At 44.2% G+C, this 19,217-nt stretch overlaps 3 protein-coding genes across 3 annotated transcripts; all 3 read left to right on the plus strand.

Annotated features, from left to right (window-relative positions):
• Positions 1 to 1,097: 1,097 nt before the first annotated feature.
• Positions 1,098 to 2,884, plus strand: LOC129594137 (rho GDP-dissociation inhibitor 1-like). The gene is made up of 3 exons (XM_055490717.1): positions 1,098 to 1,566; positions 1,889 to 2,026; positions 2,318 to 2,884. The coding sequence occupies exons 1-3, from the start codon at positions 1,293 to 1,295 to the stop codon at positions 2,509 to 2,511; spliced, it is 606 nt and encodes a 201-aa protein (XP_055346692.1). The 5' UTR covers positions 1,098 to 1,292; the 3' UTR covers positions 2,512 to 2,884.
• A 506-nt stretch (positions 2,885 to 3,390) lies between these two features.
• Positions 3,391 to 6,672, plus strand: LOC129594226 (tectonic-3-like). Its single transcript, XM_055490846.1, has 10 exons — positions 3,391 to 3,726; positions 3,833 to 4,078; positions 4,152 to 4,285; positions 4,364 to 4,470; positions 4,549 to 4,718; positions 4,824 to 4,935; positions 4,993 to 5,511; positions 5,578 to 5,933; positions 6,036 to 6,182; positions 6,277 to 6,672. Exons 2-10 carry the CDS (start codon positions 4,076 to 4,078, stop codon positions 6,433 to 6,435), a joined length of 1,707 nt encoding a protein of 568 aa, XP_055346821.1. The 5' UTR covers positions 3,391 to 3,726; positions 3,833 to 4,075; the 3' UTR covers positions 6,436 to 6,672.
• Positions 6,673 to 7,018: 346 nt separating this feature from the next.
• Positions 7,019 to 19,161, plus strand: LOC129594225 (spectrin alpha chain-like). The gene is given in 21 exon segments (XM_055490845.1): positions 7,019 to 7,599; positions 8,653 to 8,877; positions 9,418 to 9,614; positions 10,373 to 10,517; positions 10,732 to 11,124; positions 11,341 to 11,883; positions 11,941 to 12,381; positions 12,459 to 13,019; positions 13,097 to 13,377; positions 13,441 to 13,718; positions 13,753 to 14,711; positions 14,713 to 14,998; positions 15,062 to 15,246; positions 15,695 to 16,174; positions 16,360 to 16,828; positions 16,911 to 17,380; positions 17,452 to 17,733; positions 17,846 to 18,096; positions 18,167 to 18,313; positions 18,373 to 18,520; positions 18,686 to 19,161. Coding segments are annotated over 21 exon segments (7,257 nt in total). The 5' UTR covers positions 7,019 to 7,212; the 3' UTR covers positions 18,815 to 19,161.
• Positions 19,162 to 19,217: the final 56 nt, after the last annotated feature.

Below are 19,217 nucleotides of genomic sequence, written 5' to 3' on the forward strand. Positions count from 1 at the left end.
ATCCATGCACACTGGACTGCGAGCGAGTTCGAAGACATTCAAGTAAGACATTAATTATGGGAGAGATACAACCAGATTTACAGTTTAATACGCTTATAGTTAATTATTCATTGATGTTAATGTACATAAACCATACAATGACAAAAAGTTTTCAACTGCTGATATTGCATTTGCAGATTTGAAAATAGATCATGGAGGCGAATGTTAGCGCTGGAGCGGCTGTGTAAGGGCTTGAAACCTCCTTAATTACTCGGCGTTTTCGTTATTTTGTTCTGCGAACACCCTCACCATTTTATTAAATCGCTACCCTAGTCATCTGATTATACATGATTCCTATCGGGCGACATTATACCGGATGTGCCGGTTTAAACGGGAAAATAATTATTTCGTGATGCATCCAGGTGGAATGCACGCATTTATAAATGCATGAAACTGACAAATAAAGATAATTTTGTTAAATCTGGTTGATTAGGCAAGTTGCACGAAATTTATAGCAGATTCCTGAAATCTATGCGGTTTTATAATATTATATTAATTCATTTTTGTAACACTAACTAACTTACTAATGGTAAGTAGGATTACAAGTCAACCCCTCGAGGTTTTGAAGACAAAAATTTACGAAAGATGTACGTAAAATATTTAAAAAAGCATGTTGTAGCTATCACACCGATTCCATACAGCATGCAGTATAACAATGAAAACAGTTGGAAGTACTGCAAAACATAAGAAAAGACTCCTGATTTGATGCCAGTACTTATATGGACAATACAAATTTAATTACTGTCAAAATTATTTTTTATCACCATGTCGGTCTTGAAATAATTTTGCCTAAGGATGGAAGTCTAAAGAATAAACTCCTTTTCACGTACGTATGGTCGTGTGGAACGTTTTCAGCTCCGAACAAGGAGAACATCAGATTCTTTAAACTGACTTCCGGTCACTGTAGCCACGCTCTGTGGGATATCCACCAATGAACAGCCTGCAATATTCCAGTCAGTGCCGCGTACTTTACTGTATGTATGCAAGTTGAAGTACGAATTGTGCGACTGTATTAGTGCAATTCTTCCAATCTGCTGAAAGTTTACTGTACGAGTACTTTACAGTACTTACTTGTTGGCTACAGTATTGCTGTTGCAGTGTTGACTGCTCGCACTACGGTAGTTCAGATTTGCTTTTTTCAACCTACTGCTTAAAAACTTTTTATCCCATAAATTGCGTGGATGCACTAGCATCCAGAACCTTCCACGAATCGCTTGTATATAAAGCTTCCTCCCGATAAATTCACTGTCAACATGGCAGACAAAGCCAAGCAGGGCAATGGCGAACCCGATCCTGATATGCTGGAAGAAGACACCAACTATCGTCCACCAGCACAGAAAGCGCTGGAGGAGATCCTCAATACGGATAAGGAAGACGAGAGCCTGCAAAAATATAAAGCAGCTCTGCTGGGCAGTGCCGCTGGAGGCCAAGGGATTATCGTTAAACCAGAGGATCCGCGGAAGGTTCTTGTGCAGTCATTGCAGCTGGTGGTGGACGGACGCCCTGATGTGACGCTCGATCTCACCGGTAATCGTATCTGGATACTTCTTAATTTTTTATAACAAAATAAAATGTTCAACAAAACACTTGGTTCAGTTTTGTGAAATGTGCGCCGGTAAATGAAGTATCGATTATTACAATTTTGGCAGATGTTTTTTGAAACGTCATCGTCTCATCATGAATTGGATACTGATTGCAGCCGTGATTGATTGAAACATCCCGCTGTATATTAAGTAATGCAGTGTGTGTATAAGGCTGATCTAATGGGAAGATGATTTTATTTATTTGTACAGCTTCGTAATCTGTACGCTCGGAATTGCTAATCAAATGGACCTCTTCGCTTTTGTAGACATCAATAACGTCAAGGGAACGAAGTTTGTCATGAAGGAGGGCGTTCACTATCGGTTGCGCATTAATTTCTACGTTCAACGGGAAATTGTAGCCGGATTGAAGTATGTCCAAAAAGTCCAGCGGATGAACGTGCCTTGTAAGTGAAATTAATACAAAAATTATGCAGACTTGGTTTTCGATTGAAACCGCGCACACAGCACTCACTGCTAGTCTGTTTTTTCGAAGTTTTTAAAGCATGTAATAAACTGATAATTGTTTCACAAAGATTATGGAGACTGGGCAGAAACAAAAAATGGTTCTTAATTTCTTATTCAGTTTGCTTGAATTTTTCTAGCCAAAGGAACATTTTTAAAATATATTCGCGTTTTGTAATATTTATTATCGTCGTGAATTAGTGAGTCTAGCGGTTGTTTTCGTGCATTTTTAGTGGAGAAGACGACACACATGGTGGGCAGCTATCCTCCAGCGGCGACGATGCACAGCTTCCAGACGCCACTGGAAGAAGCCCCCAGCGGCATGATGGCACGCGGCAGCTACAGCATCAAATCGCTCTTCACGGACGACGACAAGAATGAACATCTGAAATGGGAATGGACGCTGGAGATTAAGAAGGACTGGTGAGAACGGCGCATTCGGTTGGCCTTCATTTTGGGTCGTTTCCGGTTTCTACCTTCTTTTAGCATGGCAGGATTGTTAGCGCGTCCAGTGAATCCCTCCCATCAAAAGTTCAAGGTTTGACGGTGAATGCGTTCTTCGCGTCCGTTAGTTTGTTTTTTGAAAAATGGTGCTTGTTGTTAGCTTGATTATATGGTTAGTTCCGTATTCCGCCTTTTGTACTTAGCCTGCGTCGTTTTGTGATTGGTTTTAACAGTTTTTTGCAGAGTTATTTTGTAATTTTGACATACTAGTGCAAAGTATTCATCGCGGAAACTTCGTTATTGTTTTACATGTTTTATTTAATTGCTGTTTTGAACAAGAATAAAATTCTGGTTAACATTTACTGGAAGTCTGGATGTACATATTCACAAGATGTCTTATTCGTAGCTGTGATGGGAGCAAAGCAAGCCTGTAATTAGGGTAAATGGTAATCAAGTTAAATACTTGGCTCACAAAACGCAGATTTGAGGGATTGATTAATTTACTTAATGGACGTGGAATTAGGATGGAATGGAATTTTGTGGTGCTTTAGTGATTACTTTTTAATACTCGCATCGCGACATACATAGGTAGTTCAAAATGTTAGAGGCAGAAATACAGTATGTATTGTACATTGTACCTGTATTTCACGCAACCGGCATGTGGCATGAGCGCCAATTTATCATTTATCCGAATCGATTATCCATAGCTCCAGCCTCCAGGTGATCTGGATCATAGAGAATCTCCGGGAATCGGGATCGATTAGCCTCGATGCATCACTCTGGCGTGCATTCCGTGGCTTCCATTGCCTCCCAGCAATTCAGGATTCTGCAGATTATTCGTACAGATACAAGTAGATGCATATTACACTGTTGACGCTTGCTCATGAGCGGACTGCGAACATGATCGGAAACTCCTACAGCTTACCGAAACGAAAATGCGAAATAGATCAGTTATTTTAAATTGTGCAGTCTTGCGGCATTAATGGCTAGAAAACAATGATGCGGCTAAACTTATTGTGGCGGAGAACAGCACTTTGTTTTATGCAGATATTTAGCGGGTTGTCGTTAACCACGCATATCGTGATTGTTACATGTCAAATGAACCTGGAAAACCACAATGCCATCTTGAATTTTACTTCTTTTGGCAGTGGGAGTTCAGAAGGAAATCGCTCGCAACTTTACGAGGATCAGACATTAGGTAAGTGCGATAACATGGGTACACCGAATAAAATACAGCTAATAGCTGCTGCAAACTTGCATTTCGATTGACCATACAAATACTAAATACATGTTTTTAATATTAGGTGCGGTCAAAGAAATCGCTGAGTTTAACGGTAGGGTGGGATCTGCGCAGTCTGCTAACGATACTCTTTTGGACGCTCCGTCCTCACGGAACGGAAGTCTGAACGCGACGGATTCTGGTGTCGTAAACAATACGACGGTATACAACATTAACAATACCATCGCGTCGACTATGGCGCCAACTTCCGCTACCACAACTGTGTCCACAACGACCACAACCAGCCCACCGATTCGACAAGTTTACTATGGTGAGTTTACCCGTTTCAACGCTCTAGCCAGGAGCTACCGTTTAATTTCTTTTTCGATAAAATTTTGCGGCAGGTTTCGCCAACTGCACATGCGATCTCGTGGACCAACATGTGCGACACGGATTGCTGTTGCGATAGTGACTGCAGTAACGCCGACCTGAAGTATTTTACGTCCTGCAACGAGAATTTCCCTCCTGGCACGTCTCCGTAAGATCTCCTGCAAATGCGTGTTTTTTGCAAAAAAAATTGAATTTTTGTTCAGCAAGATTTTTTTAAATCGTACAGGTATCAGAGTGAATCGTGCTTTGCGAGTAACTGGCTGATGCGCAATGCATCTTCCGCTCGGACATACTACCAAACACCGAGCACTTTGTGCCTTGTGTATGACAACAGTAAGCCACCAGTCGCTGTGTATTCATGTGCGTCTTCTATGAAATATTGGTCAAAATTTTTGTTAAATCTTTTAACAGATCCACAGCGCCTTTTTTACTCCACATCAACAAATGCTGTCGATGTAACCGCATTCAACAACGCAAAACGTGACACCGGCAACAACGCCAATATTATTTCTCAATCCACCGGGGCATCGGAATTTCAGGAGATAGCGGATCTTGGGAGCCGAACGCCGCTTATTTATCGCGTAAGAATATTGGCTGGTATATTCAATCGCAAAAGCTATCAAAATCGAAAACTGCTAGTTACACTTTTTAAAAATTTTCACAAATTAGCGCAGCTTTTAAAATAGTCTGGCGATCCTGTTTTCATTTTGGATGGAGAAGATATGGGTAATTTGGATAAACTGCGCATCCCGGCATCTACCGGCTTTTCCACCACGTGTTCGGCGTTGTCGACAATAAGTACGCAACTGAAAAACATTTTGTTGATCGCCCTTCTTGATATTCACCTATACATAGAGTTCATGAAAGACACAGACGGCGCTTGTTGGCGCACATTCTCCGATTTATCCTCAGAATGCTCCAGCAACCCGTTTCTCAACATCAGCACATATCTCAAGGCGGTAGTGATAACCAACCCACCGGAAGCGTTTGCTATGGTCAATCGCAGCACCGGTTCCTTCACACCGTTCCGGCTGGATCCGAGTGTGCTGCTGACCCTGTATGCACCCATCCAGTTGATGGCTATTCAACGTCGTGATATGGACGGCACACACCAGGCGTTTGCCTTTGATCCCCATCAGCTGGAACCTTTCAGTCCGGCGTACGCGGCCGACACGGACACATGTGCGAACGCTGTGACCAACGTGGAATACACCATACGGCACAATGCATCGTCCATTACTGCAGCGGAGGTCACGGTCACATTGGCCACGATCAATGCGTCCGATAATGGGTTTGCGCAGAGTTTTCGGATCCGATTTAGTTCGGTTGCGAACCTGTCAGGCAAAACTCCTATAAAACGCAGCGGAAATCCAGGTGACAAATTTTCCTGTAGCCTGGTAATAATTCCGATGTTTTAAGAAAAAATTGTTCGTTTTGTAGGATATCTGGACGGTACACCGGTATTGGTGGCGTACCGAAACGAACAGAACACTGTTATTCTGTCCACGCTGAAGATTCCCCGTTTCAGTGCCTCCAGCGAGTGCGGAGATCATGGAAATGATGTGGTATTCGGAGAAAATGTTCAGATGTCATGTTTGTTGTACGTTAACATTTCCGATCCGTCGGAAGCGTGTCAAAGGTTACAATCGCAAATCGTGGACGCTATGAAAGTGGACAGCGACTGGCCGTTTGCTGTCTCTGGTTACGGAAATGCCACAGAGTATGATGTTAACCAAATAAACTGGACGCCGGTGCAGATGGTCGACGAAACTGATGCGACCAACACACACACTAAAGTGAGTGGAAAACACGAGTTCGTCGAATTTCGTTGCATCGATACTTCACAGTTTCCGTACGATGCATCGTGCAGACATTAATAAAATTAATATTTCCTGCAGTTTTTGGCTCCAAATGCTTGCAAAAATATCGCAACCGGATTAAGCATTGAGATATTGTATTCAAAAGTGGGATTTTTGGAAAATCCGCAGCCTAAAATTACGGGACTGTTGTACCGGTTGGAAAACGTTCGGGACATTAAATTAGAGGTGTGTTTGGATTTTCCTTCCCGGTGAAACTACCAAATGTGTTAAGTTTTATTATTGAATGTGCTAATCATCTGTAATTTTCCATTGTATTTAGGCACCGCTCTATCAAACTGCATCTCGAAACGGATTGATATCGTTGGAAATTCAATTTTCGGCGACCTTTAGAGATCTCACACAGGAAGCAGTCGATTTACAGAAAGTTCAGCAGCCTTCCTATAGACTCCTACCGTATGATTTCCTGTCGCCGTTTTAAGCTTGACTTGTAGTCTTTTTTTGTGATATTACGTTCGAAGTGTGCTCAGTTGGAGTGACTTTTGACGTTTTGACTTATTACGCCGCAGGTTGCTGTATATTTCTGTCATCGAGTAAAAAGGAACTGAAATTTCGCTAAAGCGACACCTCGTGGCGGTTGTGTTTGCGGTAATTGACTGATTACGCAGCCGCTAAAGAGCCTGTTGTGCAAACATTGCTTTTACCATGCTTAATTGCTTAAGTGGCAGCCATTTGAATACATAATATTTAATAATTATGATGGTGTCCAACAATTTTTAACGGGCTTCGGTTATTGCAAAAAAAAAATTCCGGAAAACGGACGACCTGTTTGCGCAATGTGCAATTGTGCATATTCAGTTAAGTAAACCAGCAGCACTGTTTCCATATTTTTGGGGTTGCCAAGTTTTGGTTGGCTTAGGAAGCGGTGGGCGGACTCGGCCTCGCATGTTTGCTGGCAGTGGTGTTCTCACGCTACTGGTAAACTCGTTTTATTTGCATAGTGCCGGTATTGCACAGCTTAGACACCATTGGGCTGACTACAGGGAATCTCTAGATTTGGCGCTAGCATCGGCCGGATAAACAACCCACACCCCAGACGGGCTCGTAGACACATTTCATAACCCAGCATTTCAAAAACGGATGGTGAGGAAAATTTTTCCATCGTCAAAAACAATCAGCCCAGCCATTATCTTTGACTATCCGTTGACCACTGGCATTTGTTTTATCTTTGCCCAAATAATACCCAGATCATTCCACCATGGCCAGTGGTGATCCGACAGCTGGCCAGCGTGAAATCCGTATTCTGGAGACGGTCGACGACATTCAAGTTCGTCGTCATGAAGTTCTCTCCCATTATGAGGATTTTAAGAAGGAAACCATCCACAAGCGCCATAAATTAGAGGATTCTCTGCGCTATCAGTACTTCCGTAGAGATGCCAATGATTTGGAATCTTGGTTGTACGAGAAGCTGCAAGCAGCCAGCGATGAATCCTACACGAAAGATTCTACCAATCTGCAGGCCAAGATCCAGAAGCATCAAGCATTCGAAGCGGAAGTGCAAGCCCATCATAATATTCTTCTGCAGTTGGATAATGAAGGGAAAAAAATGATTGACACTCGCCATTTTGCAGCGGATAACATCGCGGTAAATTGCAAAATTTTTTAATAATTTTATGCAGTAATAAACTTTTCAACGTGGCCCAGCAGTGTTTTCCCTGTAGTTAAGTATGAAGAACCCATCCACGATACAAGAACCTAGCCTTGTCCAAACAAATTTCAGATTCTAAACTTAGAATTATAAGAATTATATAAGAATTTTTACAGTTTGCAGTTTTTGCATTTTAGTTTTATCTTGCTATCAGCTAGACCCAAAAATGAATGTATTAGCTGTAATTGGGGTAACAAAATAACGATTAAAATGTGGATTGTTGTAAAAATCATATCCAGTACAAATGATGTATGATTTGTGAAAACTTGTAATAACATTATAACAGTGTAAACACAGTATTAAACAGTGATGGTTGTGATAATTTTTAATTTTATGCATTTTGAATTTGTGTTGGTTTTAAAACTTATTGTGATTTTTATGAGCAGGTTTTGCTTGATAAAATATGAAATTAAGAGTTTGTCAAAAGGAAATTCGCTGTTTTGATTGTCTGTTGACAGCTTCCTTTTCATATTTGGAGTTCTTTCTTCATTTCGTAGTTTCAACAATTTCAAGGTTGCGCCCGGGGCTGTAGAATTGCAAGTGTAGACACTTTGCCAGACATCGGCCTATAAAAATATGATACAAACAAAAGTTATAATTACATTCGCAACATAGCCGGCGTTCGATCGGTTCCTTGCTTAATGGCCCAATTAAAGTTAGCGTAACTTACAAATGCTGATTAAAAATTTGAAAAAATAGTTTGGTCGGCGGTTTAGGAATTTAACAAAAAGGGAAAATTACAATCATGAATGTACGAATGTAGCACTCACGCATAATGAGCATTATGAATTACTTATAGTCTATAGATATTTAAGCGGTTTTTTCCATAAATACGAGTAGATCCATTGGGGATGTGTCATGTGAATGATTGTGTCATATATGCGTTTATGTTATTTCTTGCAGAGTTACAGTAATAAACCTGAAGTGATTTTGGTATTAAATAAAAAATTACTAAAAAATGGGTTTGATGGCATTTTTGTGCGATTGCAGAAACGGCTGGAGGAGCTGCACCGGTTGTGGGATTTGCTGCTGCAAAAGCTCCGTGAACGCCGCTTTCGTCTGGAACAGGCCCAAAAACTCGTGGAATTTATGCGTCAGTATGAAGATATGATGTTTTGGATTCGTGACCGAGAGGCGTTTCTCTCTGCGGACGATGTTGGCCGCGATTTAGAGCATGTCGAGGCCATGCAGCGCAAATTTGAAGATTTCCAAAAGGTATTCAAAAAAATTACTAAACTTAGCGTGGGAATTTTTATTTTTCAGGCAATAATCGTGAATACCTTAGTAGAGCGATTGAAGCATTTTTTCGTGTTGCGGCATAAACCATAATGAGATTTCTTCAGTTTTTTTTCTAGTATGTGCCTATAATTTATAAATTATTTATGTATATGCAGAATTTTGACTGCTGTTTTACAACAATCAACTTAAAAGCTTAGGTCAGTTTGGTACTGTTAAATATTTAATTACATTTCGTATGTTACGTTTCAAAACTAATTAATTAAGGCTGTTTAATGGACGCAGGAAGAAATAACGTTTCGTACAATTTGTGGAAATATATTAGCAAGATAGTTTCCGGTAGGCGATATCCAGAATTTCGCTGAGGCTTGGCCGTGATGTATTAGTCATATTTGGCAATCGTTGCGGTTTATCAGTTATCGCATTGCAGTTTACATTTTGCTCGAGAGATCGCTATAGAACCTTGCTATCTCTTGCCGGGTAAATGCGAACTTTACACCCATGATGCATTCTCTACAGGATATGGCTTCACAAGAGCATCGTGTGCACGATATCGTGGCACTGGCCAATCGGCTCATACAAGAGGAGCACCCCGACCGAACACTGATCGATGAACGCCGGACAACATTGCTTGACAGCTGGAATCGCTTGCGTGAGCTCAGTCGGCGCAAACAGGAGAGACTGTTCGGCGCGCAGGAAATTCAGCGTTTCAACCGGTATGGTTTATTACGTAGGCGAGAATGGGGGATGTAAAGAGGACAGACAACCAGTAGGCCAGACTATAAACATAAATTCTGGTTTCACAGCGGCCGTAAAAGCTAATTCAGCAACGGAATCGATGAGCTGTGCAGCAGAAATTGAAATGCGTACGAGGGTAGTCAGCGTACGCAGTGTGCAGGATGCAACTTGTGCAGCATTTTGTTGGTGAAATAATTTCGTTTGAAAAGGCATAATTATTTTAAAATATGTACGAATTACGGCATATTAAGATAAACGGCATTTTAAAATACGTGTTACGTCGATATAATAAAATAAATTTGCAAAAAAAAGCATTAGCCACATTAGTTCGTTGAGAAATTTATAACATAGGTTTGGAATCGGTATCATTGAAATACAACAATCACAAAAAATAGTTAATTGCTACATATCCTTCAGTTTAAAGTTTGTTCCCATTTTTCGACCTGATAATTAATTTTTTCGTCGCTTTGAATTTGAAATTTTGAAATTAAATTTTTGGACGATTTTGTGCTGACAGGGTGCGTTTCAAAGTGGCGCCTGTGTTTTCGCAATGCGGCTGATATGTTCTACAATCGAATGGAAACGCCGACTCAGCGCATTCCTATATAATAGACCGTAACTTGCCCAGATAGGATTATCGAGCGCTGTATTCGTATTGGTTTGTTTGGCCCTGATTTATTGAAGATTTATCACAGCACGGAATAATAGGGTACAATGAGTTGTTTCGTAACACTAGGGACGCCGATGAGGCACTGGCGTGGATTACCGAGAAAGAATTGCCAGTTCAGTCGGAGGATTTTGGAAAGGATTTGCCTAGCGTGCAGGGCTTGCAGCGGAAACATGATGCTGTGGAGCGAGATTTGCACGCACTGAAGGAAAAAGTATGTCACAAAATAGCATAAAATATAGATATTACATTTTCGTGCAAAAAATATGCTGCATTTAAATAAGCGTTGTGATTCAATTCGCTTAGCCGCTATTTACTTTTCTGTGGTGGATGTAATTGGTAGCATAACGAAAATGATAAATGAGCCCTACTCTAGCTCTCTTGGATTTAGTAAATCATTGTGCATACATATCTCGTTAATCTGATAGGTGGAAATTTTACGGGAAGAGGCTAATCGCCAAAAACAATTGCACCCCGATCATACTTCCCATATTGACGAGAAGTTGACGGAACTGATCCGTCGTTGGGAAAATTTGAACCATAATGCGCAGCATCGCCGGCAGCGTCTGGAGGACTCTTACCACGTCCATCGCTTCTTGTCTGATTATCGCGACCTGATTTCCTGGATTCACGACATCAAAGCTATCATTAAAGCTGACGAATTGGCCAAAGATGTACCAGGCGCGGAATCCCTGCTGGAACGACATAATGAGCACAAAACGGAGATTGATGCGCACGAGGATTCTTACAACAGTGCTGTTCACTCCGGCGAGCGGCTGATCCAGTCCGGACATCATGCCGCTGATGACATTCGCGATAAGGTATGTTATTTATATTTTTTCACCAGTTTGCAGCAGTGTAAGCACGATGGTTGACAACATCATTGGTTAATCCATATTTGACAGTTGTTGGTAAAATTGTAAAATGTCTTTGATGAAAAATTGATGTTTTACTTACGTTCGTATTTTGCGATTGACCGTTTTGTTCAGTTGTTTGACCTAACAGAGAAATACGATGAATTAATTCACTGTTTTTAGTTGACTAATTTGCGGGAGGAATGGAGCACACTGAACGTACTGTGGCAGGAGCGCCGCATTCTTTTCGAACAGTGCATGGATTTGCAGCTGTTCTATCGCGACACGGAACAAGCAGAAACTTGGTTGGCTAAACAGGAATCGTTCTTGTCCAAACCCGATCTGGGTGATTCGCTGGATGATGTGGAATCACTTTTGAAGAAGCATGAAGATTTCGAAAAGTCCTTGACTTCTCAGGAGACGAAATTCCAGGCGCTGGATGATTTCGCCATCAAGCTGATTGAAGCTCAGCATTATGCTGCCGATGAAATTAGCTCCCGACGCACGGCACTTTTGGAGCGCCGCGAAGCTCTGCTGGAACGCGCTGCAAAGCGCCGTCAGAAGCTGGATGAAGGTCAGGGTGTGCAGCACTTCTTGCGCGATTCCGATGAAGCTAAGGCATGGATTAACGAAAAGATCAAAGTGGCATCCGATGAAAGCTATTTGGACCCGACTAATTTGACCGGAAAACTGCAGAAGCATCAGACTTTTGAACAAGAGCTGAAGGTATTGCATAAATTAAAAAAAAGTGATAAGGCTGACGCTATTCTGTACGCGTTTTAGGCTACACAGCATCGCATCCAGCAGATCAATAACCAGGGCGAAGCGCTGATTAACAGTGGACAGTCCCCGGATCAAGTACGCCGCAATCTCGATGACCTGAACGCAGCCTGGGATGCATTGGTGCGTGCCGCGCGCCACAAGGGCGCCCGTTTGGAAGACGCCAATAAAGGTCAGGGCTTCCATCGCGATGTGGACGATGTCGAAATGTGGTTGACGGAAGTCGAAGCGCAGTTGGCGTCGGAGGATTATGGCAAGGATTCGGCGTCTGTCCAGAATCTGATCAAGAAGAATGACCTCTTGGAACAGGATATCTTGGCCCATCAGGATCGTATTAACCATATTTCGGATTCGGCCGACCGTTTGATTGAAGCCGAACATTTTGACCAGAGTAATATTCTGGTGAAGCGCGATCATATGCGCAAGCGTTTCGAAAATCTGCGGGTAAGGTGCTGTAATGATTGCATTTTTTTTAGCTACTGTACTCGTATCCTACATTATTGTTATGGGGTTTTGTGTAGGAACCAATTCTACGTCGCCGAGCGCGTTTGGAAGACTCGCTGAAGCTGCACCGCGTGTATCGTGATATTGATGACGAAGAGGCATGGATTCGCGACAAAGAGCCGATTGTGTCTTCACAGAATCGCGGTCGCGATTTGATGGGCGTGCAAAATCTGATTAAGAAACATCATGGTGTCATGAACGAAATCCAATCCCACGAGCCCCATGTCGAGCAAGTGGCGCGCTCTGCTGACGATTTAGTTGACCAGGGTCATTTCGCCGCGGCTGAAATCCGCGATCGCCGTAATGAACTGGTGGAACACTGGAATTTGCTGAAATCCAAGGCGGCTCAACGTCGACAGGATCTGGAAGATTCGCTGCAGGCGCATCAGTACTTTGCAGATGCCAATGAGGCTGAGAGTTGGCTGCGAGAAAAGGAGCCACTGGTAGCCAGTCGGGATATCGGACGCGATGAAGATTCCGCGGAAGCGGCGCTGAAGAAGCACGAAGCTGTCATGGCGGACTTGGCCGCGTTTAGATCGACTATTGACGCGCTGCGACAACAAGCCGAAGCGTGCAAGGTATAGTACAGAATACAGACAGATCCTACAGCTTGAAAAAGAGACACATATTGAAATGGGATCTTTTTACTTTGTAGCAACGGGATATTCCGGTCATGCTGCCATATGGAAAAGAGGTTGCGATGGCTGCTTATGACTACACCGAGAAAAGCCCTCGGGAGGTGTCCATTAAGAAAGGCGATGTGGTTACCGTGTTGAACAGCAACAACAAGGACTGGTGGAAGATTGAAATTAATGATCGACAGGGCTTTGTTCCAGCGGCCTATTTGAAGAAGATTGATTCCAAATTGTCGGCGAGCGAGCAGAGTTTGATGGACCAGAATACCATCAACGCTAAGCAGCGCCATGTCGAGCATTTGTACGTTTGAACTTGAATTATTCAAGTTCGTGCGGATGCTTTAATTGTGTGTATTGCGGACAGGTACAACACCCTGATGACCCAAGGTCAAGGACGTAGCGACAAACTACGTGAATCGTTGAATGCCTTTGTGCTGGCCCGTGAGGCTCAGGAATTGCAGCAATGGATTCGTGAAAAGCAGCAGTTTGCTGCTCACCAAGAAATTGGCGAGGATTTGGAACAAGTGGAAGTGATGCAAAAGAAGTTCGATGATTTCCAGGCGGATATGCGTACCCATGAGGAACGACTGAAGGAAATGAACCAGGCTGCTCAGCGCCTGCGCGATCTTGGCCATACCGAAGGTAAATAGGTTAGTAAAAGGATTCTGAAACGCAGCTGCCATGCGCATTCAAACTCAAATCGAGGAACTGAATCAGCAGTGGACCACGCTGCAGACCATTACCAAGCAGCGCGCTCTGCAACTGGGCAGTGCGCATGAGGTTCAGCGTTTCCATCGCGATGCTGATGACACGAAAGACTGGATCCATGAAAAACAGGAAGCGCTGGAGAATCCCGACTTGGGACATGATCTGCGCTCTGTCCAGACGCTGCAACGCAAGCACGAAGGCCTGGAGCGGGATCTGTACGCTTTGGGAGAGAAGGTCCGACAGCTGGATGAACTGGCTAATAAACTGCTGAACACCCATCCCGAGCAGGCGGATAGCATCTACAGTAAACAGAAGGAACTGAACGAGGAATGGCTGTTGCTGACCCGCAAGGCGGATGCACGGAAAGAGAAGCTGCTGGAATCGTACGATCTGCAGCGCTTCCTGGCTGATTACCGCGATCTGATGTCATGGATTAACAGCCAGCTGCAGCAAGTGTCCTCGGATGATTTGGCCAATGATGTGACGGGTGCGGAGGCTCTGCTGGAGCGTCATCAAGAACTGCGCAATGAGATCGACGCTCGCAGTCCGGCATTCCAACAGTTTGAACTGTTTGGCAAGCAACTGATTCAGAAGAAGCATTTCGCTGCTCCGGAAATCAACGACGCTCTGGATAAGATCCATGAAGCGCGCGATGAACTGAACAAGGAATGGGCGCGTCGTCAGAAATTGTTGGATGACTGTCTGGAGTTGCAGCTGTTCAACCGCGACTGTGAACAGCTGGATTCCTGGATGAAGAATCGCGAAGAATTTGTCCGTACCGACGAGGAAGGCGATGAGAAAGCCAATGTGGAGGCGCTAATCAAGAAATATGAGGACTTTGACAAGACTATCAAGAGTCAGGAACAGAAGATTGCCAGCATGAACAACTTCGCTGATCAGCTGATCACGTCGGGACACTACGCGTCTCCCGGATATTGATCGTAAGCGACTGGATGTGCTGGACCGCTGGCAGCGTCTGAAGGAAGCCATGATTGAGAAACGTAGCCGATTGGGAGAAAGCCAAACACTGCAGCAGTTCTCCCGTGATGCGGACGAAGTGGAGAACTGGATTACGGAGAAACTGCAAACCGCTGCGGAGGAAACCTACAAAGATCCCAGTAACATTCAGAGCAAGCATCAGAAACACCAGGCTTTTGAAGCGGAACTGGCGGCTCATGCTGATCGTATCCAGGCGGTGTTGAATACTGGAAAAAGTAAGAATTTCAGGTTGTTATGGTTCACCGTTGCGTAAAACAAATATTTTTGTGGTATTGCAGATTTATTGGACAAAGGACGCGCAAAGGGTAGCGAAACGGCTGTTGAGCAGCGCTTACGAGCTTTGGCTGAACAGTGGGAGTTCTTGACGCAGAAGACCACCGAGAAGACATTCAAATTGAAGGAGGCTAATAAGCAGCGCAGCTTCAATGCCGCTGTGAAGGATTTGGACTTCTGGCTGGGAGAGGTGAGTTCATGGAAGCCGCATTATGTCTCATCACCGGCTAAGCGGGTGCTGAGTCATGTATGTAAATTGGTGACTCACGGGTGCCTTCAATCCCGGCGATGTCTGTGAACAGTAAAGAGGACAGGGTGACGATTACGTGTCGGGGAAATAGGATATCAGCTTTCTTTTTTCTTGCCCTAAGCGTTTTTGATTGAAGACTGGTGGGCTGGACATAGAAATAATAATCTGTATAAAAGCTCGCGTTGTTGCAGTTTTGGTAACAAATGCTGTTTTCTCCGTTCATTTGCTACGGCGATACTGCAACCATGGCCGAGCTGATGTGGCGAAGTAGACTGCGAAAATTGTCACCTTTAATGACTTACCTAGAGTATTATGACAAAACGGTTGGTTTGCTTAATGAATTGATATGATTTAAGCTGATGTTCAGTAACGGTCTTGTTTTAATTAGATGGAAGCTCTGTTGAGCTCGGATGAATACGGCAAGGATCTTTCTTCGGTGCAGAACCTGTTGAAGAAGCATAATCTGATTGAAGCGGATATCTTGGCCCATGAAGACCGTGTGTCCGACATGAATACCCAAGCGGATGACCTGGTCAGTACCGGACAATTCGACACTCCCAATATTCAAGATCGCCGCAAATCGATTAATCAGCGTTTTGAACGCATCAAAAACTTGGCTGAACACCGTCGCCAGCGTCTGAACGAGGCTAATACGCTGCACCAGTTCTTCCGCGACATTGCCGATGAGGAAAGCTGGATCAAGGAGAAGAAACTGTTGGTAGCATCGGATGACTACGGACGAGATTTGACGGGTGTGCAGAACTTGAAGAAGAAACATAAACGCCTGGAAGCGGAGTTGGCCAGCCATGAAGCGGCCATTCAGAATGTGCAGAAGGCGGGTGCGCGCTTGATGTCCGAAACTTTCCAGGTTTGTGTATTTACAGTAAATTAATGTCTCTTATCCTAAAATTTATACGTATTTACATTTAGTTGAGGATGTGCATACCATAAGCCACTATAGACAATGTACCGTTAATGGCAAAGCGCTTTTAGAAGTCTGGATTACTTCAACCGATATAATTATTTTTACCTGACGATTTCTGTAAATTTCAGGGCGGACCTGAGATCGAACAGCGCATTCACAACTTGGAGCACAACTGGGAAGATCTGAAGGCCCGCTCAGCCGATCGTGGTAACAAATTGGACCAGTCGTTGGCATTCCAGCAGTTCATCGCCAAGGTTGACGAAGAGGAAGCATGGATCGGAGAAAAGGCCAACCTGCTGCAGGTCAACGATTTCGGCGACACTATTGCCGGTGTACAGGGCCTGTCCAAGAAACACGAGGCCTTCGAAACGGATTTGGGTGTGCATGTCGATCGCTGCCGCGATCTCGAACAGGACGGTGACCGCCTGCTGGCTGAGGGTAATCATCATCGGGATTTGATCGAAGCCCGCTTGCGCCAGCTGCGGACGCGCTTGAACGAGTTGATCGCCGCGTCCAAGAATCGCAAGATTGGACTGGATGAGAACAGCGCTTACCTGCAGTTTGTCTGGAAGGCTGATGTTGTTGAGGGATGGATCGGTAAGTGTAACGACAAGACGCAGATAATTCGAATTTTGGACTTGTGTTGGGAATTTATTCATACACTTTCGGTATTTTACAGCTGAGAAAGAGAGCCATGTTCGTTCGGAAGATTATGGCCGTGACTTGAACTCCGTGCAGAATTTGTTGGCCAAACAAGATACACTCGAAGCCTCCCTGGTTGCCTTTGAATCCGAAGGTATCCACGGTTTGACCAACCTGAAGAACCGTTTGGTGGCAGATGGACACCGTCAGTCCAACGCCATCATGAACCGCTACACGCACGTCATCGAGCGCTGGCAGACGCTGCTGCGTATGGCCGCAAACCGTAAAGAGCGTCTGGGACAGCAACAAGAACAGTTCCGCCAGATCGAAGAGCTCTTCCTGCTGTTTGCCAAAAAGGCTTCGGCCTTCAATTCCTGGTTTGAGAATGCCGAAGAAGATCTCACGGATCCGGTGCGCTGTAATTCCGTGGAGGAAATCCGCGCACTACAGGATGCCCACCAAATGTTCCAAGAATCCCTTACCACTGCTCAACAAGACTTTGAGCATGTACGGAAACGTTTACAGCTTCCGAAAAATTCAGTCATGCATTGTAATTAATTTCTGTGGTTTTGTTATAGTTGGCCGCCTTGGATCAACGCATAAAATCCTTCAAAGTCGGCCCCAATCCCTACACATGGTTTACCATGGAAGCCCTGGAAGATACCTGGAGGAATCTCCAGAAGATCATCCGTGAACGTGATAACGAGCTGAACCGTGAAGCCGCCCGGCAAGAACGGAATGATCAGCTGCGTGGAGAGTTCGCCCGCCATGCCAACGCGTTCTACCAATGGCTAACGGAAGCCAGGACCTCCATGATGGAAACCACCGGCTCCCTCGAAAGTCAGCTGGAGCAAATCCGCGTAAGCTACACCATTATGTCATTCCTTTGTTAACATAGTATACGACAATAACTAGCGTATAAATGACCGTATGAATTAATGAATGAATACGTGACGGTTATTGCCTGTGCAGCGGAAAGCCCACGAAGTACGGGCGCAGCGTGACCGGCTGAAGAAGATCGAAGATCTCGGTGCGATGCTGGAAGAGCATCTTATCCTGGATAACCGCTACACGGAGCACAGCACCGTGGCCCTGGCCCAGCAATGGGAACAGCTGGACCAGTTAGGCATGCGCATGCAGCATAACCTCGAACAACAGATCCAGGCGCGTAACACAAGCGGTGTCACGGAGGATTCCCTGCGCGATTTCAGTATGATGTTCAAGTAGGTCTGCGGAATGAGTTTTCTTCTTGCAGTGAGCTTATTATCCAATATACTCTGTTGCATTGGTTAGGCATTTCGACAAAGATCGCAGTGGAAAACTAGACCATCAACAGTTCAAATCCTGCCTCCGTGCGCTGGGCTATGATCTGCCCATGGTGGAAGAGGGTGATCATGATGCAGAGTTCGAGGCCATCCTGGATGACGTGGACCGCAATCGGTAAATATGAGAAAATATCTCGCAGGGTTAGTTTATAATAATTTTGTGTTTGTTTGCAGTATCGGCTACATCACCCTGCAGGATTACATGGCGTTTATGATCAGCCGCGAAACCGAGAACGTGCGCTCCAAGGAGGAGATCCTACTGGCCTTCAAGGCGTTGTCGGCAGAAGAACGCCCCTACTTGATGGCCGATGAGCTCTATGCTGTAAGCAACGCAGTTAATTTGATTAAAGTGTGGTGTACAGTTTCGGCGTGGCATAGTAGAAAAATGGAAGTTTATAGCATGTAGAGCACTGAAAACACCAACGCATACCGCGCTCGTTATGAATACTGAAGAGAAAAGTATTTGAATGATATTTTGCGATTGTAGAACCTGAGCAAGGAGCAGGCCGATTACTGCATGGCCAAGATGAAACGCTATGTGGATCCCAAGAGCGGTCGCGAAGTGCCCAACTCCTTCGACTATCTGGATTTCACCCAGCAGCTCTTCCAAAGTTAATCCCCCAGCTACGGCATTTTATGGCGTTTTTATCGTTATTTGAACTAGTTCTCGCAGTGGGTTTTGTCTGCTTCACATTCTTTCCTCTTTGTCTTACATTCAGTCATTGTGAGTTGTGTTGTGTACGGCCAGTGATGTATCGGTGAGATTGGTGGTTGTGTAGCAGATTAGCGGTACATGTTTTTCACTACAGAAAAAAGAATGGTTTGTCAACTTTTGTGTACACGCTATCGAAAGAACTGGTGCGAAATTTTGTGCAAGTGCGCTACGTAATTTTTTTGCATTGGTATATTTTGCTGTTGTGTTTGTACTGATTTCATAATAAAGTCCTGGCTCATTTCCTAAAATATCAAGAGTTGCCATAGAGACATGGTAATGTTAAGATGTAAAAGAACGACGGAAG

Source organism: Paramacrobiotus metropolitanus, unplaced genomic scaffold (genome assembly GCF_019649055.1).
Source record: "Paramacrobiotus metropolitanus isolate TYO unplaced genomic scaffold, Prichtersi_v1.0 Parri_scaffold0000066, whole genome shotgun sequence".
NCBI lineage: Eukaryota > Metazoa > Tardigrada > Eutardigrada > Parachela > Macrobiotidae > Paramacrobiotus > Paramacrobiotus metropolitanus.

Coding starts and splice junctions, on each gene's coding strand:
- LOC129594137 (XM_055490717.1), top strand. CDS start 1,293: ATGGCAGACAAAGCCAAGCAGGGCAATGGCGAACCCGATCCTGATATG. Junction 1,567..1,888: donor TGTGACGCTCGATCTCACCG/GTAATCGTATCT, acceptor TCGCTTTTGTAG/ACATCAATAACGTCAAGGGA. Junction 2,027..2,317: donor CCAGCGGATGAACGTGCCTT/GTAAGTGAAATT, acceptor GTGCATTTTTAG/TGGAGAAGACGACACACATG.
- LOC129594226 (XM_055490846.1), top strand. Junction 4,719..4,823: donor GAACGCCGCTTATTTATCGC/GTAAGAATATTG, acceptor CTTTTAAAATAG/TCTGGCGATCCTGTTTTCAT. Junction 4,936..4,992: donor TTCGGCGTTGTCGACAATAA/GTACGCAACTGA, acceptor ACCTATACATAG/AGTTCATGAAAGACACAGAC.